The sequence below is a fragment of the Pelodiscus sinensis genome, chromosome 14 (genome assembly GCF_052426305.1).
Source record: "Pelodiscus sinensis isolate ZL-2025 chromosome 14, ASM5242630v1, whole genome shotgun sequence".
NCBI classification, from domain to species: Eukaryota; Metazoa; Chordata; order Testudines; family Trionychidae; genus Pelodiscus; species Pelodiscus sinensis.
Window position 1 is genome coordinate 47,156,715 of NC_143065.1, and position 24,862 is coordinate 47,181,576.

A 24,862-nucleotide genomic window follows, 5' to 3' on the forward strand; every position below is an offset into this window, starting at 1 on the left:
GTCCGGGGGAGCCGTGCTCACGGGGGGGGGGGCGCCATGCCGCTACGTGCTGTCCTCCGTGCCCCGCAGCTGTTTGGAGCTGCCGGAGCCCGGCAGCCGGTTCATGTCCTGCAGTTGGGCGTCCTGGCCACTCAGCTGGGCGAGCAGGAGCTGCAGGAGCTGGAGCTCTCGGACTGGGGGGCCTGGGAGGCTGGACAGCAAGGCAGGTAAGGCCCCGCCCCCCGCCCTCCGCGGGTCTGGCTGGGCCTCGCCAACCGGGCGGCTTTCCCCCAGATGCGGGCTGCGGTCTCCAGCGTCCTGCGCCAGAGCGGGCGGAGCGTGCAGGGCCTGGCGCTCCCGGAGCTGGCTGCCCTCGGGCACCTCCTGCGGCCTCCGTGCCCACGAGCTGCGGCTGCTGATCAGCCAGGAGTTCAGGTCTGGGCCCTGGGGCCGTGGGGCGTTGGTGGGGCAGGCCCCTGGGTGGGCTGAGTCCGGGGCTGCGCTTGGGATCAAGCGGGGATTGCGCTGCTCTGTTGGAACGCTGTGTGCCTCAGTTTCCCTGAGCACTGCACTGGAGCCCAGCGGGGGATGGGCGCGACTCTCACTGCGGGAGGTGGAGCCTGGCAGCGAGTCCCCTCTGGCTGCGGCTCCGGACAGCCCCCCCTTCTCCCACAGCCAGGCTGCCCCATTTCTGGGCTCCCTGAAGCTCAGCTGCTCGGAGCCGCAGCTGGAGGTTCTGGCGGGTCTGCTGACGGCTCGCTCGGCCTTCGGTCCGTGAGCAGCTGGGGGCCCGAAATCTTCACCGAGATTGGCTCCCTGGCAGGTGAGCGGGGCCCAGAGCTGGGGAGAGCGCGGCGGGGAGGGCTCTGGAGCTGAGCGCGGTGGGAGCACGTGCCTGGTCCCAGCCCTGAACTGCCTCCTCCAGTGTAGGAGCTGCAAGACAGACCAGAGCCACGGGCACAGCCTATCCCGCCAGGACCACATGGCCACGTGCCTGGACCCCCTGGGCCTGCACCCGCTCCGCCCCCCCGGGCCACGTGCCTGGACCCCCTGGGCCTGCACCCGCTCCGCCCCCCCGGGCCACGTGCCTGGACCCCCTGGGCCTGCACCCGCTCCGCCCCCCCGGGCCACGTGCCTGGACCCCCTGGGCCTGCACCCGCTCCGCCCCCCCGGGCCACGTGCCTGGACCCCCTGGGCCTGCACCCGCTCCGCCCCCCCGGGCCACGTGCCTGGACCCGCTGGGCCTGCACCCGCTCCGCCCCCCCGGGCCACGTGCCTGGACCCCCTGGGCCTGCACCCGCTCCGCCCCCCTGGGCCACGTGCCTGGACCCCCTGGCCCTACATCCGCCCCCTGGGCCCATCCAGCCGTGTGCTTCTCCTGCCACATTAGGCCAGGACCCATGGTGCCGACTAGTCCAGCCTCCTGCCTAGCACTGGCCAGGGAGCACCCCCAGGATGCGCTCAGAGTGGCACCCCCTGTCTGGGGTTAATCGGGGCCTAGGGCAGCTGTGCCAGTGGTTCCAGCTCCGGCTGCCAGGCCAAAGGGCTGATCCCAGCCTGGCCCCTGGGCTTCCCTGGGATTGGGAGCTTGCCCTGGGCCCCGGCTGAGAGGGCCCCAACCTGGCGACATCACCATGTGGTGCCCGGGCTGCAGCACCACTGGGCTTTGGCTCTGCGGGTCCCTCTGTCAGCACCACGGACGGGGGCCGGGCCAGTCATGAGGGGGGCCGTGAACTCTGCCCTGGGTGGCAGCCCCTGCAGGGGGACTGGGCCCCGCCCCTTCTGCACAGGCCCCGCCCCGCCTCTTCTGCACCAACCCAGCCCCTTCCCCACAGGCCCGGCCCCGCCCCTTCTGCACAGGCCCCGCCCCGCCTCTTCTGCACCAACCCAGCCCCTTCCCCACAGGCCCGGCCCCGCCCCTTCTGCACAGGCCCCGCCCCGCCTCTTCTGCACCAACCCAGCCCCTTCCCCACAGGCCCGGCCCCGCCCCTTCTGCACAGGCCCCGCCCCGCCTCTTCTGCACCAACCCAGCCCCTTCCCCACAGGCCCCGCCCCGCCCCTTGCCCACACCCTCTTCCCCACAGGGCTCGTCTCAGGCTGGCAGTGTGCGGGGGGCTCAATTTGGGATTTTGCCCTGGCCCCCGGAGCGCTGTGCAGCCCTGCTCACGGCCACTGGCTCAGCCCGCGGGGCCTGGGCCCCATGCGCGTCCGTTTGGGCTGGCGCCTGGCGGGGAGAGCAGAGCGCGGGCCGGGTTGTAACCAGCCCTGTTCTGTGTCCCGCCCCAGCCGGGCTCCAGGACATCGCCCTGTCCTCCCTCGTCCAGGCGCTGACCCCGCTGGCCATCCTGCTGATCCCCCCGCCCAAACTGGCAGTGAGTGGCAGCCCCGTCGGGCCACGGTCCAGCACTGACTGGGGCAGAGGAGCTGGGGTCCCCCCCCGCCCCCATGGGCAGATCGTGGGGGAATAGGTGGCTGGGATACCCTGTGGGCAGTTTGGAGGGCAGGGGGCTGGGACCCCGGGGGGCGGAGCCTAGGCGTGGGGGCGGCCCAGCTGTCCTGCACTGCACGTGAGGTGACGCTGCTGGTCCCCCCGCAGGTGGTGTTCAGCCCGGCCCAGCTGTTGGGCTTCACCAGTGCCCAGGCCGCAGCCGCCACCCCCCAGCAGCGGGAGCTGCTCAGCGCCGCGCAGAGCCGAGCCGTGGCCAGTGCCCAGTTCGAGGGCGAGGTCACCCAGGATGGCAGGAGTGAGAATTCAGCTCCTACCCCCTGCACCTACTTCTGGGAGTTAAGTCCCCAGCAGGCTCCAGAGCGCGAGAAAGGGACCTCCCAGAACTGGGGGAGCAGGCAACACCGGGCAGTGCAGCCTGGGACACGCCCTCGCACGTACCGACCTGCTCGGCGTGCAGCAAGGCACCCTGGGACACGCCCTCGCACGTACCGACCTGCTCGGCGTGCAGCAAGGCACCCTGGGACACGCCCTCGCACGTACCGACCTGCTCGGCGTGCAGCAAGGCAGCCTGGGACACGCCCTCGCACGTACCAACCTGCTCGGCGTGCAGCAAGGCACCCTGGGACACGCCCTCGCACGTACCGACCTGCTCGGCGTGCAGCAGTGCACCTTGGGACACGCCCTCGCACGTACCGACCTGCTCAGCGTGCAGCAGTGCACCCTGGGACACGCCCTCGCACGTACCGACCTGCTCGGCGTGCAGCAAGGCAGCCTGGGACACGCCCTCGCACGTACCAACCTGCTCGGCGTGCAGCAAGGCACCCTGGGACACGCCCTCGCACGTACCGACCTGCTCGGCGTGCAGCAGTGCACCCTGGGACACGCCCTCGCACGTACCGACCTGCTCGGCGTGCAGCAGTGCAGCCTGGGACACGCCCTCGCACGTACCGACCTGCTCGGCGTGCAGCAAGGCAGCCTGGGACACGCCCTCGCACGTACCAACCTGCTCGGCGTGCAGCAAGGCAGCCTGGGACACGCCCTCGCACGTACCAACCTGCTCGGCGTGCAGCAGTGCACCCTGGGACACGCCCTCGCACGTACCGACCTGCTCGGCGTGCAGCAGTGCACCTTGGGACACGCCCTCGCACGTACCGACCTGCTCGGCGTGCAGCAAGGCACCCTGGGACACGCCCTCGCACGTACCGACCTGCTCGGCGTGCAGCAAGGCAGCCTGGGACACGCCCTCGCACGTACCGACCTGCTCGGCGTGCAGCAAGGCACCCTGGGACACGCCCTCGCACGTACCGACCTGCTCGGCGTGCAGCAGTGCAGCCTGGGACACGCCCTCGCACGTACCGACCTGCTCGGCGTGCAGCAAGGCACCCTGGGACACGCCCTCGCACGTACCGACCTGCTCGGCGTGCAGCAGTGCAGCCTGGGACACGCCCTCGCACGTACCGACCTGCTCGGCGTGCAGCAAGGCACCCTGGGACACGCCCTCGCAGGTACCGACCTGCTCGGCGTGCAGCAGTGCACCCTGGGACACGCCCTCGCACGTACTGACCTGCTCGGTGTGCAGCAGTGCACCCTGGGATGCCCTCTCGCATGTACTGACAGCAATGCACCTGGGACACGCCCTCGCACGTACCGACCTGCTCGGTGTGCAGCAATGCACCTGGGACACGCCCCCTCGCACGTACTGACAGCAATGCACCTGGGACACGCCCTCGCACGTACCGACCTGCTCGGTGTGCAGCAATGCACCTGGGACACGCCCTCGCACGTACCGACCTGCTCGGTGTGCAGCAATGCACCTGGGACACGCCCCCTCGCACGTACTGACAGCAATGCACCTGGGACACGCCCCCTCGCACGTACTGACAGCAACGCACCTGGGACACGCCCCCTCGCACGTACCGACCTGCTTGGTGTGCAGCAATGCACCTGGGACACGCCCCCTCGCACGTACTGACAGCAATGCACCTGGGACACGCCCCCTCGCACGTACCGACCTGCTCGGTGTGCAGCAATGCACCTGGGACACGCCCCCTCGCACGTACTGACAGCAATGCACCTGGGACACGCCCCCCTCGCACGTACTGACAGCAATGCACCTGGGACACGCCCCCTCGCATGTACTGACAGCAATGCACCTGGGACACGCCCCCCCTCGCACGTACTGACAGCAATGCACCTGGGACACGCCCCCTCGCACGTACTGACAGCAATGCACCTGGGACACGCCCCCCTCGCACGTACTGACAGCAATGCACCTGGGACACGCCCCCTCGCACGTACTGACAGCAATGCACCTGGGACACGCCCCCCTCGCATGTACTGACAGCAATGCACCTGGGACACGCCCCCCTCGCACGTACTGACAGCAATGCACCTGGGACACGCCCCCTCGCCTGTACTGACAGCAATGCACCTGGGACACGCCCCTTCGCCTGTACTGACAGCAATGCACCTGGGACACGCCCCCTCGCACGTACTGACAGCAATGCACCTGGGACACGCCCCCTCGCATGTACTGACAGCAATGCACCTGGGACACGCCCCCTTGCACGTACTGACAGCAATGCACCTGGGACACGCCCCCCTCGCACGTACTGACAGCAATGCACCTGGGACACGCCCCCTCGCACGTACTGACAGTAATGCACCTGGGACACGCCCCCTCGCACGTACTGACAGCAATGCACCTGGGACACGCCCCCTCGCACGTACTGACAGCAATGCACCTGGGACACGCCCTCGCACGTACCGACCTGCTGGATGTGCAGCAATGCACCTGGGACGCCCCTTCGCACGTACTGACAGCAATGCACCTGGGACACGCCCTTGCACGTACCGACCTGCTCGTTGTGCAGCAATGCACCTGGGACACGCCCCCCTCGCACGTACTGACAGCAATGCACCTGGGACACGCCCCCCTCGCACGTACTGACAGCAATGCACCTGGGACACGCCCCCTCGCACGTACTGATAGCAATGCACCTGGGACACGCCCCCCTCGCACGTACTGACAGCAATGCACCTGGGACACGCCCCCCTCGCACGTACTGACAGCAATGCACCTGGGACACGCCCCTGCCTTGCCACTGCTATTGCCCCTTTGTCACCCTGGATGCCCTGCATCTTCTCTCGGCTGCCCTGTGCCAGGTTGGGCACGCACCTGCCCGCCAGGGCGGGGTGGCAGGACACGCTGGCCAGCTTTGGGCACAGGTAGCAGGTGCAAAGCAGGCTCTGCAGACCCTGTGCTGGCATGGCTGGGCACGGCCTGTGATTCCCCCTTTGCCACAGGACTGGGCTCGTCCTCTCTGAGGGTCTGTCCGCACTGTCACCCCAGTTCCAACTAGGGAGGCTCATGGCGGCATTCCAAGTTGCAAATGAAGCCCAGGATTTAAATATCCCAGGCGTCATTTGCATCTTGCCGGGCGCCGCCATTTTTAAATCCCCGGTAGTTCGGACTCCCTGCCCGCGGCTACACGCGGCTACACGTGGCACGGACTAGGTAGTTCGAATTAGGCTTTCTAATTCCAACTACCAGTACTCCTTGTGGCACGAGGGCCTAATTCGAACTACCTAGTCCGTGCCGCGTGTAGCCGCGTGTAGCCACGTGTAGCCGCGGGCAGGGAGTCCGAACTACCGGGGATTTTAAAATGGCGGCTCCCGGCAAGATGCAAATGACGCCTGGGATATTTAAATCCTGGGCTTCATTTGCAACTTGGAATGCCGCCATGAGCCTCCCTAGTTGGAACTGGGGTGGCAGCGTGGACAGACCCCGAGTGATCATCTAGCGCTCGCAGCGCAGAGAAAATGGAACCCACAGTGGGCCCGCTCCCCAGCCCCCCCGGCCCCCGTGTGCTGCGCCAGCCCCTGGGATTCTCTCCTTGCCCTGCGTGTGCCCAGGGGCGGGCCGAGCGTTCCCACGGCGCCGGGCTACGGCCTTAGGGCCTCTGGCAGCACAAAGTGGGGGGCGGTGGGAGGAGGCCGCTGGGCGCTAATGGCTCCTTTCCCTCCTGCAGGCAGGAACCTCGCCCCGGCCGGCCTGGCCCCAGCGCCCTGGCCCTGCTCTGCCTGACGTACAGCCTGGCCTGAGACGCTGGCTGCACCGGGCCAGCCCGGCCCTGTATTCACAATAAAACCTGTAGCCTGCTGCCGGCACCCTCCCTGCCCCTCCCCCGGCCACGGGCACCGCCCCTCCCCCGGCCACGGGCACTGCCCCTCCCTCCACCACCCTCCCTGGCCCTCCCCCGGCCACGGGCACCGCCCCTCCCCCGGCCGCGGGCACTGCCCCTCCCTCCACCACCCTCCCTGGCCCTCCCCCGGCCACGGGCACCGCCCCTCCCCTGGCCACGGGCACTGCCCCTCCCCTGGCCACGGGCACTGCCCCTCCCTCCACCACCCTCCCTGGCCCTCCCCCGGCCACGGGCACCGCCCCTCCCCCGGCCACGGGCACTGCCCCTCCCTCCACCACCCTCCCTGGCCCTCCCCCGGCCACGGGCACCGCCCCTCCCCTGGCCACGGGCACTGCCCCTCCCCTGGCCACGGGCACTGCCCCTCCCTCCACCACCCTCCCTGGCCCTCCCCCGGCCACGGGCACTGCCCCTCCCCCGGCCACGGGCACCGCCCCTCCCCCGGCCACGGGCACTGCTCCTCCCTCCACCACCCTCCCTGGCCCTCCCCCGGCCACGGGCACCGCCCCTCCCCTGGCCACGGGCACTGCCCCTCCCTCCACCACCCTCCCTGGCCCTCCCCCGGCCACGGGCACCGCCCCTCCCCCGGCCACGGGCACTGCCCCTCCCTCCACCACCCTCCCTGGCCCTCCCCCGGCCACGGGCACCGCCCCTCCCCCGGCCGCGGGCACCGCCCCTCCCCCAGCCACGGGCACCGCCCCTCCCCCGGCCGCGGGCACCACCCCTCCCCCGGCCGCGGGCACCGCCCCTCCCCCGGCCACGGGCACCACCCCTCCCCCGGCCACGGGCACCACCCCTCCCCCGGCCACGGGCACTGCCCCTCCCTCCGCCACCCTCCCTGGCCCTCCCCCGGCCACGGGCACCGCCCCTCCCCCGGCCGCGGGCACCGCCCCTCCCCCGGCCGCGGGCACCGCCCCTCCCCCGGCCGCGGGCACCGCCCCTCCCCCCGCCACCCTCCCTGGCCCTCCCCCGGCGCGGGCACCGCCCCTCCCCCGGGCGCGGGCACTGCCCCTCCCTCCGCCACCCTCCCTGGCCCTCCCCCGGCGCGGGCACCGCCCCTCCCCTGGCCACGGGCACTGCCCCTCCCTCCGCCACCCTCCCTGGCCCTCCCCCGGCCGCGGGCACCACCCCTCCCCTGGCCACGGGCACTGCCCCTCCCTCCGCCACCCTCCCTGGCCCTCCCCCGGCTGCGGGCACCGCCCCTCCCCCGGCCGCGGGCACCGCCCCTCCCTCCGCCACCCTCCCTGGCCCTCCCCCGGCGCGGGCACCGCCCCTCCCCCGGCCGCGGGCACTGCCCCTCCCTCCGCCACCCTCCCTGGCCCTCCCCCGGCACGGGCACCGCCCCTCCCCTGGCCACGGGCACTGCCCCTCCCTCCGCCACCCTCCCTGGCCCTCCCCCGGCCGCGGGCACCACCCCTCCCCTGGCCACGGGCACTGCCCCTCCCTCCGCCACCCTCCCTGGCCCTCCCCCGGCGCGGGCACCGCCCCTCCCCCCGCCGCCCTCCTTGGGCCTCCCCCCGGCCGCAGGCACCACCCCTCCCCTGGCCGTGGGCACCGCCCCTCCCCCCGCCGCCCTCCCTGGCCTGGCCGCGGGCACCGCCCCTCCCCCCGCCACCCTCCACACCCCTCCCCCAGCCACCCTCCCCGGCCCGGCAGTGGGCACCATCCCTGCCACTGAGCCAGTCTGCGGGGAGGCTGCGAGCGACAAGCCCAGCCCAGCTTGGCTCTCGGCTCCATCGCCCGAAGCCCCCATCATGTGCTGGCCTAGGGCCAGGGCAGCTGCGGGCGGGGTAAGAAGCAGCCAGAGCCGGGTCGCAGCACAGGGGTTTATGGAGGCTGCACAGCGCTGGGGGCGCCGCGGGGCGGGGCCGGGCTGCCTTTACTGCCGGAACTGAAGCACGGGCGAGGGGATGCGGATGTCCTGGCCCTTCTCCAGCCGCCGCTCGCAGTCGATTAGGTAATTCACGCCGTCGATCAGCAGCTGCACCAGCTCCACCTGCGCCGGAGCACAGAGCCCAGGTCAGCCCAGGCCACGGCCCAGCTCCGGCACCCCCGGGCCCCTCCCGTCCGGACAGCCCCCCGCTCGGCCCTCCGCCGGCGCTCAGCATCACCGGGCTGGCGCTGCCCTCCGGCCCGGGCCTACCTAAGGGGGGACATGATAGCGGTTTTCAAATATCTAAAAGGGTGTCACAAGGAGGAAGGAGAAAATTTGTTCCTCTTGGTTTCTGAGGTCAGGACAAGGAGTAATGGGCTTAAAGTGCAGCAGGGGAGGTTTAGATTGGACATTAGGAAAAAATTCCTAACTGTCAGGGTGGTCAAATATTGGAATAAATTGCCAAGGGAGGTGGTGGACTCTCCCTCTCTGGAGATATTTAAGAACAGGTTAGATAGACATGTCAGGGATGGTGTAGACGGAGCTTGGTCCTGCCTTGAGGGCGGGGGGCTGGACTCGATGACCTCTCGAGGTCCCTTCCAGTCCTTTGATTCTATGATTCTATGATTCTACCTCCGACTTTCCCAGGCGGTCCAGATTGGAGATGTCGAAGGTGCTGCCGGAGGCGGCCGTGTCCACACCCCCCGTCCCCCGCTTCTGCAGCCGCAGGTTCTCCAGGATCTTGGCGAATCGGCTGTCCTGGGGAGGCAGAGACACGTCGGACAGCGGGTGAGGAGGGCGGGGCTGGGATCCTGGGAAGGCTGCCAGGCCTGAGTGTGGGAGGAGGCAGCTAAAGGGGGGGGCACCTCTTCCCCGTGGGGCGGCTGGGGGAGAGCACCGGGAGCTGAAGCCCTGGTGCCAGGATTGGTCTCCGTGAGGGGACATAATAGGGTCTGTGCTGGGGCTGCCTCTGGTCTGTGGGGGGGCCGGGGCCGGTCTGTGGGGGGCCGGGGCCGGCTCTGGTCTATGGGGGGACTGGGGCCGGTCTGTGGGGGCCCTGAGGCCGGCTGGGGGGGGGGCCGGGGCTGGTCTGTGGGGGCCCGGGGCCGGCTCTGGTCTGTGGGGGGCCGGGGCTGGTCTGTGGGGGACCGGGGCCGGCTCTGGTCTGTGGGGGGCCGGGGCTGGTCTGTGGGCGGGCCGGGGCCGGCTCTGGTCTGTGGGGGGGCCGGAGCTGGTCTGTGGGCGGGCTGGGGCCGGCTCTGGTCTGTGGGGGCCCGGGGCTGGTCTGTGGGGGACCAGGGCCGGCTCTGGTCTGTGGGGGGCCGGGGCCGGTCTGTGGGCGGGCTGGGCCCGGCTCTGGTCTGTGGGGGCCCGGGGCTGGTCTGTGGGGGACCGGGGCCGGCTCTGGTCTGTGGGGGGCCGGGGCTGGTCTGTGGGCGGGCCGGGGCCGGCTCTGGTCTGTGGGGGGGCCGGAGCTGGTCTGTGGGGGGCCTGGGGCCAGCTCTAGTCTGTGGGGGCCCGGGGCACCGCTGCTCTGGCTCAGACCGAGCTGACTGCAGCACGGGGAGGCTGGCTGCGCCGGTCGCTGACTCAGAGGAGCCCCAAATCCCAGCTGCTCTCCTCACTTCGTGGGGTCTGAGCCCAGCCCTGCCCCCGCTGGCCAGGTGTGACGGTGCGTCGGGGCCCCCGGCCCTGCACCCCGCCGTGGCTCCACCGGCCCCTAGAGGAGAAGGGTTCTTGCTCCTCCCCGGTGGAGCCCAGCACAGGCTGGATGTGGCCATAGGAGCCAGGGCAGACACCTCTGGGGGGAGGGGTCCCTAGGCCCGTGAACCCCCCTATTCAACTCTGCGTTTTTCATGCATGCCCCAACCCCCAGCAACTGGTCCCTGAGCCCCAGGCGGCTCCGCCTCCGGCCGTGTCCTGCTCCCAGCCCCGCGGGAATCCGGCCCCCGGAGGTGAGACTGACGCTTCCCAGGGAGCCCGGCCTGGCCTGCAGGGGACGGCGACTCCCCCCTGCAGCGTGGCGGTAGCCGCACCCCACGGCGGCACCCCCGGGCGGCACCTTGCTCAGCAGCGGCAGTTTGATGTGCACCCCCGCTCGCAGGCCGGTGCCCAGGTTGGACGGACACGTCAGGATGTAGCCCAGCCTCTCGTTCCACATGAACTCCCAGCCACGCTCCTGGATCAGCCTCTCCACCTGGAAGGAGGGAACCCCGGTCAGCCTGGCGCCCGGCACCGCCCCGGCCGGCAGCTCCAGGGCACGGCCACGAGGCCCAGCAGCCCCACTGAGAGCCGCAGGGCGGGGTGCCGGGCCATTGCAGCCGGGCCGGGGGCCTGGGGCCTGGGGCAGCCTTGCACTCACCTCCTTCAGGCCCCTGCAGAACCTCTCGAAGACCCGCTTCATGTTGCCGCCCTTCTCCATGGAGATGACGCGGGTGTGGTCCTCCTCATTGACCCAGATCAGGAAGGTCTTCTCGTTATTGTGCCTGGGGGAGGGAAGCCGTCGGAGGTGCCCAGCAGCGCCCAGCCCTTGCAAGGGGCTCCCGCTGGGCCACTCAGGCCGGCTCTGGGAGCGGGGGAGCCAGGCAGGGCCCAACCGCCAGCTAAAGCCTGCGCTCCAGCAGGGCCCAGAGCCTCGAGCCTGCCCAGGGCTCAGCCAGCGCCCTGAGGGCCACCGCGGTTACTCTGCCCCCACTCAGTCCCAGCCAGGGGGCCCAGGCCAGCCACTGTGTCTCATGCAGCGTGCACCTCCAAGGCAGCACGGCTCGGACACGGGTACGGAGGGCGCCACGAGGCCGCGGCTCGGACACGGGTACGGAGGGCGCCGCGGGGCCACAGCTCAGCACGGCTCGGACACGGGTACGGAGGGCGCCGCAGGGCCACGGCTCGGCGTGGCTCGGACACGGGTACGGAGGGTGCCGCGGGGCCACAGCTCAGCACGGCTCGGACACGGGTACGGAGGGCGCCGCGGGGCCACGGCTCGGCGCGGCTCAGACACGGGTATGGAGGGCGCCGCGGGGCCACGGCTCGGCGCGGCTCAGACACGGGTATGGAGGGCGCCGCGGGGCCACAGCTCGGCGCGGCTCAGACACGGGTATGGAGGGCACCCGGGGCCACGGCTCGGCGCGGCTCGGACACGGGTATGGAGGGCGCCGCGGGGCCACGGCTCGGCGCGGCTCAGACACGGGTATGGAGGGCACCCGGGGCCACGGCTCGGCGCGGCTCAGACACGGGTACGGAGGGCGCCGTGGGGCCATGGCTCGGCGCGGCTCGGACACGGGTACGGAGGGCGCCGCGGGGCTACGGCTCGGCGCGGCTCAGACACGGGTATGGAGGGCGCCCAGGGCCACGGCTCGGCTCAGACACGGGTATGGAGGGCGCCCGGGGCCACGGCTCGGCTCAGACACGGGTATGGAGGGCGCCGCGGGGCCACGGCTCGGCTCGGACACGGGTACGGAGGGCGCCGCGGGGCCACGGCTCGGCGCGGCTCAGACACGGGTATGGAGGGCGCCCGGGGCCACGGCTCGGCTCAGACACGGGTATGGAGGGCGCCCGGGGCCACGGCTCGGCTCAGGCACGGGTATGGAGGGCGCCGCAGGGCCACGGCTCGGCGCGGCTCGGACACGGGTACGGAGGGCGACGCGGGGCCACAGTGGTCCCAGAAGGGCCCAGGGATGCCTCGTCCAGGTGCTCTCCGCAGCTGTAGCGGGGTTTGACTGGCGGGTGCTGCTGGGGGGTGCAGCGGGGCAGGCTGGCAGCGGCCGTGGGGCTGTGGCTAGAAGGGAGGCAGTGCAGTTGTGGGCGCCGTGGGCAGAGCCGGGTGCCCTAGTGGGATTTCTGCCCAGACCAGAGCCGTGGGTCCTACCAGATTCCTCGGGCGTCGGGCCAGTCCCGGGCCATTCCTGCTGCCGTCAGCAAGGGGGAGACGGGCTTGTCGAACAGGAAGTGATCCTGGGAAAGGAGACGGGGCATGAGCAAGAGGCCCCCAAGCACCGTTCCTGGGGATCCCCGAGTGCCGGGCAGGGCCCCCCAGCCGGCACTCGGAGCACCACGGACAGTCCATGCCTCAGTCACTGCGGGGTCCCCGATCCTGCACCCCCGGAGCAGCCAGAACAGTGTCCCCGGCCCGCGGAGCAGAGGGGGTTTGAGGGCCCAGCACAGACGGGATGCAGCAATAGGAGGGGGCAGGACGCCCCAGACCCCGTAAGGCGGGTGCCTGAGCCCCTGCTCTCCGACCCCCCTCCCGGGCGTCTCCATCATGTTTCCAGCCCCAGACTAACTCCTCCTCCCCCCACGTCCTTCCTTTGTTCCCTCCCCCAGTCAGAACCGGTCAGGGCAGCGTCTGGCCCCCCTGCCGGGCTGTGCTCACAGACAGGGCCACTGGGGGCCAGCCCCAGCCTAGCGCCCAGTAAGACGCCCCCCTGCATTACAGGGCCAGCGCAGGCTGTCACTAAGGGTCCCCTCCAGAGCCAGCTCCGGGCTGGGACTGCCCAGAACTGCCCTGGGGGGCGGGCCCAGCAAGATGCTGGTAGCACCCGTGGTGCCAATCGTGGGGCTGCCAGGAGGAAGACAGGGAGAGCAGAGCGCTTGTGGGGGGCATGGCTGGAGCCAGGCCCCACCCGGCTGGCTGGCGGAGAGGCCAGTGCTGCTCCAGCGGGGCGGTGGGCACCATGCAGGGCAGGCAGCCTGCCGGGCGCAGAGGGAGGGGCATGAAGGGCAGTGGCAGGAAGAAGAAAGGGGCAGAACTGAGCTGCCATTTCCAGGTCACCTCCAGGTGGCCCTGCCTGGCTCCGCATCCCCCATCCCCTAAGGGTGGCCCTGCCCGGCTCCGCCTTCCCCCATCCCCTCCGGGTGGCCCTGCCCGGCTCCGCCTTCCCCCATCCCCTCCGGGTGGCCCTGCCCGGCTCCACCTCCCTCATCCCCTCCGGGTGGCCCTGCCTGGCTCCGCCTTCCCCCATCCCCTCCGGGTGGCCCTGCCCGGCTCCGCCTTCCCCCATCCCCTCCGGGTGGCCCTGCCCGGCTCCGCCTTCCCCCATCCCCTCCGGGTGGCCCTGCCCGGCTCCGCCTTCCCCCATCCCCTCCGGGTGGCCCTGCCCGGCTCCGCATCCCTCATCCCCTCCGGGTGGCCCTGCCCGGCTCCGCCTCCCTCATCCCCTCCGGGTGGCCCTGCCCGGCTCCGCATCCCCCATCCCCTCCGGGTGGCCCTGCCCGGCTCCGCCTTCCCCCATCCCCTCCGGGTGGCCCTGCCTGGCTCCGCATCCCTCATCCCCTCTGGGTGGCCCTGCCCGGCTCCGCCTTCCCCCATCCCCTCCGGGTGGCCCTGCCTGGCTCCGCATCCCCCATCCCCTCTGGGTGGCCCTGCCTGGCTCCGCATCCCTCATCCCCTCTGGGTGGCCCTGCCCGGCTCCGCCTTCCCCCATCCCCTCCGGGTGGCCCTGCCTGGCTCCGCATCCCTCATCCCCCATCCCCTCCGGGTGGCCCTGCCCGGCTCCGCCTCCCTCATCCCCCATCCCCTCTGGGTGGCCCTGCCCGGCTCCGCCTCCCTCATCCCCTCTGGGTGGCCCTGCCCGGCTCCGCCTTCCCCCATCCCCTCTGGGTGGCCCTGCCCGGCTCCGCCTTCCCCCATCCCCTCCGGGTGGCCCTGCCCGGCTCTGCCTCCCTCATCCCCTCCAGGTGGCCCTGCCTGGCTCCGCATCCCCCATCCCCTCTGGGTGGCCCTGCCCGGCTCCGCCTCCCTCATCCCCCATCCCCTCCGGGTGGCCCTGCCCGGCTCCACCTCCCTCATCCCCCATCCCCTAAGGGTGGCCCTGCCCGGCTCCGCATCCCTCATCCCCTCTGGGTGGCCCTGCCCGGCTCCGCCTTCCCCCATCCCCTCCGGGTGGCCCTGCCCGGCTCCGCCTTCCCCCATCCCCTCCGGGTGGCCCTGCCCGGCTCCGCATCCCTCATCCCCTCCGGGTGGCCCTGCCCGGCTCCGTCCCCCATCCCCTCCGGGTGGCCCTGCCCGGCTCCGTCCCCCATCCCCTCCGGGTGGCCCTGTCCGGCTCCGTCCCCCATCCCCTCCGGGTGGCTCTGCCCGGCTCCGTCCCCCATCCCGTCCGGGTGGCCCTGTCCGGCTCCGTCCCCCATCCCCTCCGGGTGGCCCTGTCCAGCTCCGTCCCCCATCCCGTCCGGGTGGCCCTGTCCAGCTCCGTCCCCCATCCCGTCCGGGTGGCCCTGTCCAGCTCCGTCCCCCATCCCGTCCGGGTGGCCCTGCCCGGCTCCGCCTCCCTCATCCCCCATCCCCTAAGGGTGGCCCTGCCCGGCTCTGCCTCCCTCATCCCCTCCAGGTGGCCCTGCCCAGCTCCGCCTCCCTCATCCCTCATCCCCTCCGGGTGGCCCTGCCCGGCTCTGTCCCCCATCCCCTCCGGGTGGCCCTGCCCGGCTCCGTCCCCCATCCCCTCCGGGTGGCCCTGCCCGGCTCCGTCCCCCATCCCCTCCGGGTGGCTCTGCCCGGCTCCGCATCCCCCATCCCCTCTGGGTGGCCCTGCCCGGCTCCGCCTCCCTCATCCCCCATCCCCTCCGGGTGGCCCTGCCCGGCTCCGCCTCCCTCATCCCCCATCCCCTAAGGGTGGCCCTGCCCGGCTCCGCCTCCCCCCATCCCCTCCCGGTGGCCCTGCCCGGCTCTGCCTCCCTCATCCCCTCCAGGTGGCCCTGCCCGGCTCCGCCTCCCTCATCCCTCATCCCCTCCGGGTGGCTCTGCCCGGCTCTGTCCCCCATCCCCTCCGGGTGGCTCTGCCCGGCTCCGTCCCCCATCCCCTCCGGGTGGCTCTGCCCGGCTCCGTCCCCCATCCCGTCCGGGTGGCCCTGCCCGGCTCCGTCCCCCATCCTGTCCGGGTGGCCCTGCCCCAGTGGCTGCTCACATCGATAAGCTGCTGCTGCTCCTTGTCTGTCATGTCGCTGAGGCGATAGTACCGGCCGGCCAGGTCTCCGGTCAGGCCGCTCAGGGCATCCACGGTGACTTTCTCCACCTCTCTCCTCTCTGCCCGGGTGCAGGCGGGGGGCAGGCTGAGCCCGCGGATGCTGCGTCCTGTGCGGACGCGCGAGGACAGCACATAGCGCTCATCGAAGTAGCCGGACTTAATCTGGGGGTGGAAGCGGGTGGTGGTGAGAGCCCGGAGCCGGCCTGGGGCAGTCCCAGCTGCCAGGAGCAAAGTGAGCCCTTGCCTGGAAAGGGGCCCGGGATGTTGGGGTTACAATGTACCCCCAGGGCTGCAGCCAGGGCCTGCCTGAAGCCAGCGTTGGGCAGCTGAGTCTTTTGCCAAACCATCCCTGCGCTAGCGCTGCGGTGCTGAGTGTGGCCTGCGACCATCCTGCCACGTGGCGAGCTCTGGGCTCAGTCCCAGCCGCAAGGAGCCCGCGCTGGCACGCCAGCCCCATTACCCTCCCCTCCGAGGCTGGGGGTGGCCCTGAGCCTCATGGGCCGGATCCAGCTCCCGGGGCAGGAGGCGGGGGTGTGACGAGTCGGGGTCCCCGACCCTGCGCCCCCGTAGCAGCCAGAATGGTCTCCCCCAGCCGGTAGAACGGGGGGTTATTGATTGTCCAGGACACAGCCCAGCACAGCTGGGATGTGGGCACCGGGGGCAGGGCCAGGACGGCTCAGGCCCTAGGGTGGGGGTCCAGCACCCCTCGCCCCCAGCTTAGCCTGTTCTCTCCATGCTTCCCAGACAGCCCCTGCCCCCCAGCCAGGCGCTGGTCTCCGCCTCCTCCCTCTGTCTCTCCCGGGGCGGCTGAGCCTGGGGGTCTGGTTAATCCGCATTTGGGAGAGTCAGTGAGAATCTCCCCTCCCAGCGCGGGGGCCCCGGGTCACAGAGCAGACCCCCCCCGCCACAGCTCCCCCCCCCCCCCCCCCCCCCCCCCCCCCCCCCCCCCCCGAGAGCGAACCGAGCAGGGTCACTCTGCTTGTGACCTGGGGAGTTCAGGGCCCTGCCCAGGAAACCCGCCGCGGAGACACTGGCGCTGCCCTTGGCTTGGGCCGGCCACAGCGCTGCCCTGCAGGAGCCGGCTCCTCCGTCCGGTTGCTGCACAGCTCCGGGGACCGGCACAGGGCCCTCTTCGGGGGCCGTACCAGCCCTTCCACTGCCCTTGAGCTCTGGCCAGGGTCTCTCTGGACGGGCCCATGAGCCCAGCGAGCCTTCCCCGGAAAGCCAGGACGTCCTCCACCCCCGACGCTCCATCCAGGGAGGTCTCCCCCTCCCACAACTCTCTCAGCAAGCCCCGGGGTCCTTCCCCTCTGCACCCCAGCTCGGTCTGGGAGAGCCTGGCAGACCCTCAGAGCGCCTCCCCCTGTGCAGACAGCAGGGGGGGCAGGTACTTGTCCCAGTCCTGTGGGTGCTGGTGCATAAAGGCCTCCAGCGTCTGCTTCAGGGTCCCCTGGAACCTCCCCACCAGCCCGCTGGGCCGGGCGCCATACGCTGGGGTCCAGGGGAGCCGGGCCCCGTGCGTCTCCCACAAGCGCTGGAGCGGGGCCGACGTGAAGTGGGACCCCTGGTCCGTGAGGACTCCTGGGAAACCCCCCCCCCCCCCCCCCGCTGGAAAGGGCCAGCAGAGTCTGCCACCGTGTCTGCTCGCTAGAGGGCAGGGCCCCGGCCCCGGGGCAGTGGGTGGCCGTATCCCCGGCTCCCAGGATGCACTTCTCCCCCGTCCGGGTCGCCTGGCCGACCGGCCCCACTATCTCTAATGCTGCCTTGCGGAACCGCTCCTCTATACGGGGGAGGGGCCCCCAAGCAGCTTCCCTCCCCACCCCAATCCGCACCCTGCTCCTGCACCTCCCTCCCCACCCCCACCCCCAGCCTGCTCCTGCACCTCCCTCCACACCCCAACCCCCAGCCTGCACCTCCCTCCCCACCCCCACCCCCAGCCTGCTCCTGCACCTCCCTCCCCACCCCCACCCCCAGCCTGCTCCTGCACCTCCCTCCCCACCCCCACCCCCAGCCTGCTCCTGCACCTTCCTCCCCACCCCCACCCCCAGCCTGCTCCTGCACCTCCCTCCCCACCCCCACCCCCAGCCTGCACCTCCCTCCCCACCCCCAGCCTGCTCCTGCACCTCCCTCCCCACCCCCACCCCCAGCCTGCTCCTGCACCTCCCTCCACACCCCCACCCCCAGCCTGCTCCTGCACCTCCCTCCCCACCCCCACCCCCAGCCTGCTCCTGCACCTCCCTCCCCACCCCCACCCCCAGCCTGCTCCTGCACCTCCCTCCTCACACCCATCCGCACCCTGCTCCTGCACCTCCCTCCCCACCCCCACCCCCAGCCTGCTCCTGCACCTCCCTCCACACACCCATCCGCACCCTGCTCCTGCACCTCCCTCCACACCCCCACCCCCAGCCTGCTCCTGCACCTCCCTCCCCACCCCCACCCCCACCCCCAGCCTGCTCCTGCACCTCCCTCCCCACCCCCACCCCCACCCTGCTCCTGCACCTCCCTCCCCACCCCCACCCCCAGCCTGCTCCTGCACCTCCCTCCCCACCCCCACCCCCAACCTGCTCCTGCACCTCCCTCCCCACCCCCACCCCCAGCCTGCTCCTGCACCTCCCTCCCCACCCCCACCCCCAGCCTGCTCCTGCACCTCCCTCCCCACCCCCACCCCCAGCCTGCTCCTGCACCTCCCTCCCCACCCCCACCCCAACCTGCTCCTGCACCTCCCTCCACACCCCCACCCCCAGCCTGCTCCTGCACTTCCCTCCCCACCCCCACCCCCAACCTGCTCCTGCACCTCCCTCCACACCCCCACCCCCAGCCTGCTCCTGCACCTCCCTCCCCACCCCCACCCCAACCTGCTCCTGCACCTACCTCCACACACCCACCCCCAGCCTGCTCCTGCACCTCCCTCCACACACCCACCCCCAGCCTGCTCCTGCACCTCCCTCCCCACCCCCACCCCCAGCCTGCTCCTGCACCTCCCTCCCCACCCCCACCCCCAACCTGCTCCTGCACCTCCCTCCACACACCCATCCGCACCCTGCTCCTGCACCTCCCTCCACACCCCCACCCCAGCCTGCTCCTGCACCTCCCTCCCCACCCCCACCCCAACCTGCTCCTGCACCTACCTCCACACCCCCACCCCCAGCCTGCTCCTGCACCTCCCTCCCCACCCCCAGCCTGCTCCTGCACCTCCCTCCACCCACCCATCCGCACCCTGCTCCTGCACCTCCCTCCCCACCCCCACCCCCAACCTGCTCCTGCACCTCCCTCCACACACCCATCCCCAACCTGCTCCTGCACCTCCCTCCTCACCCCCACCCCCAGCCTGCTCCTGCACCTCCCTCCCCACCCCCACCCCCACCCTGCTCCTGCACCTCCCTCCCCACCCCCACCCCCAGCCTGCTCCTGCACCTCCCTCCACACCCCCACCCCCAACCTGCTCCTGCACCTCCCTCCACACACCCATCCGCACCCTGCTCCTGCACCTCCCTCCACACCCCCACCCCCAGCCTGCTCCTACACCTCCCTCCCCACCCCCACCCCAACCTGCTCCTGCACCTCCCTCCTCACCCCCACCCCCAGCCTGCTCCTGCACCTCCCTCCACACCCCCACCCCCAACCTGCTCCTGCACCTCCCTCCACACACCCATCCTCACCCTGCTCCTGCACCTCCCTCCACACCCCCACCCCCAGCCTGCTCCTACACCTCCCTCCCCACCCCCACCCCAACCTGCTCCTGCACCTCCCTCCTCACCCCCACCCCCAGCCTGCTCCTGCACCTACCTCCACACACCCACCCCCAACCTGCTCCTGCACCTCCCTCCCCACCCCCACCCCCAACCTGCTCCTGCACCTCCCTCCACACCCCCACCCCCAGCCTGCTCCTGCACCTCCCTCCGCACCCCCACCCCCAACCTGCTCCTGCACCTCCCTCCACCCACCCATCCGCACCCTGCTCCTGCACCTCCCTCCCCACCCCCACCCCCAACCTGCTCCTGCACCTCCCTCCACCCACCCATCCGCACCCTGCTCCTGCACCTCCCTCCACACACCCATCCCCAACCTGCTCCTGCACCTCCCTCCTCACCCCCACCCCCAGCCTGCTCCTGCACCTCCCTCCCCACCCCCACCCCCACCCTGCTCCTGCACCTCCCTCCCCACCCCCACCCCCAGCCTGCTCCTGCACCTCCCTCCACACCCCCACTCCCAACCTGCTCCTGCACCTCCCTCCACACACCCATCCGCACCCTGCTCCTGCACCTCCCTCCACACCCCCACCCCCAGCCTGCTCCTACACCTCCCTCCCCACCCCCACCCCAACCTGCTCCTGCACCTCCCTCCTCACCCCCACCCCCAGCCTGCTCCTGCACCTCCCTCCACACCCCCACCCCCAACCTGCTCCTGCACCTCCCTCCACACACCCATCCTCACCCTGCTCCTGCACCTCCCTCCACACCCCCACCCCCAGCCTGCTCCTACACCTCCCTCCCCACCCCCACCCCAACCTGCTCCTGCACCTCCCTCCTCACCCCCACCCCCAGCCTGCTCCTGCACCTACCTCCACACACCCACCCCCAACCTGCTCCTGCACCTCCCTCCCCACCCCCACCCCCAACCTGCTCCTGCACCTCCCTCCACACCCCCACCCCCAGCCTGCTCCTGCACCTCCCTCCGCACCCCCACCCCCAACCTGCTCCTGCACCTCCCTCCACACACCATCCGCACCCTGCTCCTGCACCTCCCTCCACACCCCCACCCCAACCTGCTCCTGCACCTCCCTCCCCACCCCCACCCCAACCAGCTCCTGCACCTCCCTCCACACCCCCAGCCTGCTCCTGCACCTCCCTCCCCACCCCCAGCCTGCTCCTTCACCTCCCTCCACACACCCATCCGCACCCTGCTCCTGCACCTCCCTCCCCAGCCCCACCCCCAACCTGCTCCTGCACCTCCCTCCACACACCCATCCCCAACCTGCTCCTGCACCTCCCTCCTCACCCCCACCCCCAGCCTGCTCCTGCACCTCCCTCCTCACCCCCACCCCCAGCCTGCTCCTGCACCTCCCTCCTCACACCCATCCGCACCCTGCTCCTGCACCTCCCTCCACACCCCCACCCCCAGCCTGCTCCTGCACCTCCCTCCCCACCCCCACCCCAACCTGCTCCTGCACCTCCCTCCTCACCCCCACCCCCAGCCTGCTCCTGCACCTCCCTCCCCACCCCCACCCCAACCTGCTCCTGCACCTCCCTCCTCACCCCCACCCCCAGCCTGCTCCTGCACCTACCTCCACACCCCCACCCCCAGCCTGCTCCTGCACCTCCCTCCCCACCCCCACCCCCACCCCCACCCCCAACCTGCTCCTGCACCTCACTCCCCACCCCCACCCCCAACCTGCTCCTGCACCTCCCTCCACACACCCATCCGCACCCTGCTCCTGCACCTCCCTCCCCACCCCCACCCCAACCTGCTCCTGCACCTCCCTCCACACCCCCACCCCCACCCCCAGCCTGCTCCTGCACCTCCCTCCACACACCCATCCGCACCCTGCTCCTGCACCTCCCTCCCCACCCCCACCCCCAGCCTGCTCCTGCACCTCCCTCCCCACCCCCACCCCCAGCCTGCTCCTGCACCTCCCTCCACACCCCCATCCCCACCCTGCTCCTGCACCTCCCTCCTCCCCCACCCCCACCCTCCACCTGCACCTCCCTCCACACCCCCATCCCCACTCTCCTCCTGCACCTCCCTCCACACCCCCATCCCCACCCTCCTCCTGCACCTCCCTCCACACCCCCACCCCCAGCCTGCTCCTGCACCTCCCTCCTCACCCCCATCCCCACCCTGCTCCTGCACCTCCCTCCTCACCCCCATCCCCACCCTCCTCCTGCACCTCCCTCCACACCCCCACCCCCACCCTGCTCCTGCACCTCCCTCCTCACCCCCATCCCCACCCTCCTCCTGCACCTCCCTCCACACCCCCACCCCCAGCCTGCTCCTGCACCTCCCTCCACACCCCCACCCCCAGCCTGCTCCTGCACCTCCCTCCTCACCCCCATCCCCACCCTCCTCCTGCACCTCCCTCCACACCCCCACCCCCAGCCTGCTCCTGCACCTCCCTCCACACCCCCACCCCCAGCCTGCTCCTGCACCTCCCTCCACACCCCCACCCCCAGCCTGCTCCTGCACCTCCCTCCTCACCCCCATCTCCAGCCTGCTCCTGCACCTACCTCCTCACCCCCATCTCCAGCCTGCTCCTGCACCTCCCTCCACACCCCCACCACCACCCTGCTCCTGCACCTCCCTCCACACCCCCACACCCAGCCTGCTCCTGCACCTCCCTCCTCACCCCCATCTCCAGCCTGCTCCTGCACCTCCCTCCTCACCCCCATCCCCACCCTGCTCCTGCACCTCCCTCCACACACCCACCCTCATCCTGCTCCAACACCCTCCCTCCCACTGCGATCCTGCATCCCCACCACCTCCTGCCAAAGCACACTGCTTTCTTCTGCGGCCGCCCCGCTCGCCCTGCCCTATGTCCGCCCCTGAGCGCAGGGCATCTCTCTGCTTGTCCTGGAGCCCTGGGAAATGCCCGGCTGCCCCCCAGCCTCCCCAGGGCGCCGGCAGCTCCACCTCCAGCCTGTCCCACCCCGGCCGCACCCTGCCCGCAGCCTCGGGGACCCGCCCTGTGCCAGGCCCCAGTCTCCCCAAGCCCTGCCCTGAGGCGCCATACGCGGGCTGGCCGGGGGAGGCGGCGCCGTGGCGCTGACGGGACTGCCTCAGGCTGGCAGCAACAGGCGCGTGGAACCGACAGGAGCAGCCTCGGCAAGGCCCAGCGAATACAAGTGAACCCACTTGGCAGCGACGGGACTTGGCACCACCCAGGCTGGGCCAAGCTCAGACCCTCACGCCCGGCATCCAGCCGCAGCTGCTCACCCACGGCCGGGCCGGCTCCGCCCCACGTTCCACGCTCCGCGGCCTTGGCTTCCGGGCACTCGCCTCCTTTCCAGCCCGGTGAGCTACCGAATGGCCCCTCAGGGCCCACTGGGGGGCAGGGCCACGGGCCCGGTGGAGGAGGCTCCACGCTGGTCTCACCTGCAGCCGTGGAGAGGCCAGCGGCCGTGGCTGCACCTGGAGGGAGGGCTCCGCCTCCCCGGCTCTGGCCCGCCCCGGACGTGTCAGGCTCCCTGCCACGGGCACAGGCCTGGGGCCCTGGTGACACCTGCCCCCGGGGCGCAGGAGACGGCGCTGGAACCCCTCTCCCGCGGCCCCGGGCGTCACGCACCTTACTGGCATCCAGGTCCGTGGGGTGCTTCATGGCCCGCGGGTTGTAACCGTTGTGCCGCTCCTGGATCACGGGGTCAAACAGGTCCGCGAACACCTGGCAGGGCAGCAAGGCAGGGCTTCGAGGGGGCAGTGGGGCCTTGGCCGGTCGGGGCCTGGCCTGTCCCTGCAGCCAGTGCTGCCTCTCCTGCGCCCAGCCGAGCATGGGGCACCACGGAAGCACCGTGCCGCTGCCACCTGCTCAGCCCTCAGACGCTGGCCTCCCTCAGGAAACCCAGGCTGGGAGAGGCTGCAGTGTGGGGAGGCCAAGGAGACGTGGGCTGGGGGCTAAGCCGGGGGAGCAGGGGCTGGGCTGGGGGCTGAGGGGAAGGTGGGAGGCTGGGGGCTGAGGCAGGGGGGCTGAGAGTAGAGTGGGGGGGCTGGGGGCTGAGGCTGGGGGGGCTGCGGGGAAGGTGGGGGGCTAGGGGCTGAGGCTGGGGGGGCTGAGGGGAAGGTGGGGGGCTGAGCGGAGGCTGAGGGGAAGGTGGGGGGCTGAGGCTGGGGGGGCTGAGGGGAAGGTGGGGGGCTGAGGCTGGGGGGGCTGAGGGGAAGGTGGGGGGCGGGGGCTGAGGGGAAGGTGGGGGGCTGAGGCGGGGGGCTGAGGGGAAGGCGGGGGGCTGAGGCGGGGGGGCTGAGGAGAAGGCAGGGGGTTGAGGCTGGGGGGGCTGAGGGGAAGGTGGGGGCTGAGGCGGGGGGCTGAGGGGAAGGCGGGGGGCTGAGGCGGGGGGCTGAGGGGAAGGCGGGGGGCTGAGGCGGGGGCTGAGGGGAAGGTGGGGGGCTGGGGGCTGAGGGGAAGGTGGGGGGCTGAGGCTGGGGGGGCTGAGGGGAAGGTGGGGGGCTGAGGCGGGGGCTGAGGGGAAGGTGGGGGGCTGGGGGCTGAGGCTGGGGGGGCTGAGGGGAAGGTGGGGGGCTGAGGTGGGGGCTGAGGGGAAGGTGGGGGGCTGAGGCTGGGGGGCTGAGGAAGGTGGGGGGCTGAGGGGAAGGTGGGGGGGCTGAGGCGGGGGCTGAGGGGAAGGTGGGGGGCTGAGGCGGGGGGCTGAGGGGAAGGTGGGGGGCTGGGGGGCTGAGGCGGGGGCTGAGGGGAAGGTGGGGAGTTGGGGGGCTGAGGGGAAGGTGGGGGGCTGAGGCGGGGGGCTGAGGAAGGCGGGGGGTTGAGGCTGGGGGGCTGAGGAAGGCGGGGGGCTGGGGCGGGGGCTGAGGGGAAGGCGGGGGGCTGAGGCGGGGGCTGAGGGAAAGGCGGGGAGCTGAGGCGGGGGCTGAGGGGAAGGTGGGGGGCTGAGGCGGGGGGCTGAGGGAAGGTGGGGGGCTGGGGGCTGAGGCTGGGGGGGCTGAGGGGAAGGTGGGGGGCTGAGGCGGGGGGCTGAGGGGAAGGTGGGGGGCTGGGGGGCTGAGGCGGGGGCTGAGGGGAAGGTGGGGAGTTGGGGGGCTGAGGGGAAGGTGGGGGGCTGAGGCGGGGGGCTGAGGGGAAGGCGGGGGGTTGAGGCTGGGGGGGCTGAGGGGAAGGCGGGGGGCTGGGGCGGGGGCTGAGGGGAAGGCGGGGGGCTGAGGCGGGGGGCTGAGGAAGGCGGGGAGCTGAGGCGGGGGCTGAGGGGAAGGTGGGGGGCTGAGGCGGGGGGCTGAGGGAAGGTGGGGGGCTGAGGGCTGAGGCTGGGGGGGCTGAGGGGAAGGTGGGGGGCTGAGGCGGGGGGCTGAGGGGAAGGTGGGGGGCTGGGGGGCTGAGGGGAGGTGGGGGGCTGGGGGGCTGAGGAAGGTGGGGGGCTGGGGGGCTGAGGGGAGGTGGGGGGCTGGGGCTGTATGCGCTAGGACTATTGTGCGTGCTGGTTGCTCCGCGCTCACCTCGTAGGACTCCTCGTCCCCTGCGACCATGCCCACGGTCTTTATGAAGGGGTGGCCGGGGTTGTCCACGCCGGTCTGGATGCACTGGTCCAGGGTCCAGTTGTTGGGGGTGCCCTTGTCGCAGAGCCGGGCGTAGATGGCCGGGGTCAGGTTACTGGCCATGCAGTTGTTGTGCTTCCGCAGGTCCGGGTACTCGGCGCTGTGGGGAGAGCGCACACGGGCCGGTCGGACCTGCTGCTGTCTGCTC

At 72.0% G+C, this 24,862-nt stretch overlaps 1 protein-coding gene across 1 annotated transcript in view; it reads right to left on the bottom strand.

Moving 5' to 3' along the window:
• Positions 1-8,442: 8,442 nt before the first annotated feature.
• The window catches only part of LOC142825182 (creatine kinase U-type, mitochondrial), a 29,872-nt gene continuing 13,452 nt past the window's right edge, over positions 8,443-24,862 (bottom strand). Inside the window, exons 2-9 of the mRNA XM_089782133.1 lie at positions 24,616-24,814; positions 22,742-22,837; positions 15,403-15,624; positions 12,369-12,454; positions 10,866-10,989; positions 10,566-10,700; positions 9,137-9,262; positions 8,443-8,626 (exon numbers count right to left, since the gene is read on the bottom strand). Coding sequence (XP_089638259.1) covers positions 8,510-8,626; positions 9,137-9,262; positions 10,566-10,700; positions 10,866-10,989; positions 12,369-12,454; positions 15,403-15,624; positions 22,742-22,837; positions 24,616-24,814 — 1,105 coding nt within the window. The 3' untranslated portion in view covers positions 8,443-8,509. The remainder of the gene's footprint in view (positions 8,627-9,136; positions 9,263-10,565; positions 10,701-10,865; positions 10,990-12,368; positions 12,455-15,402; positions 15,625-22,741; positions 22,838-24,615; positions 24,815-24,862) is intronic.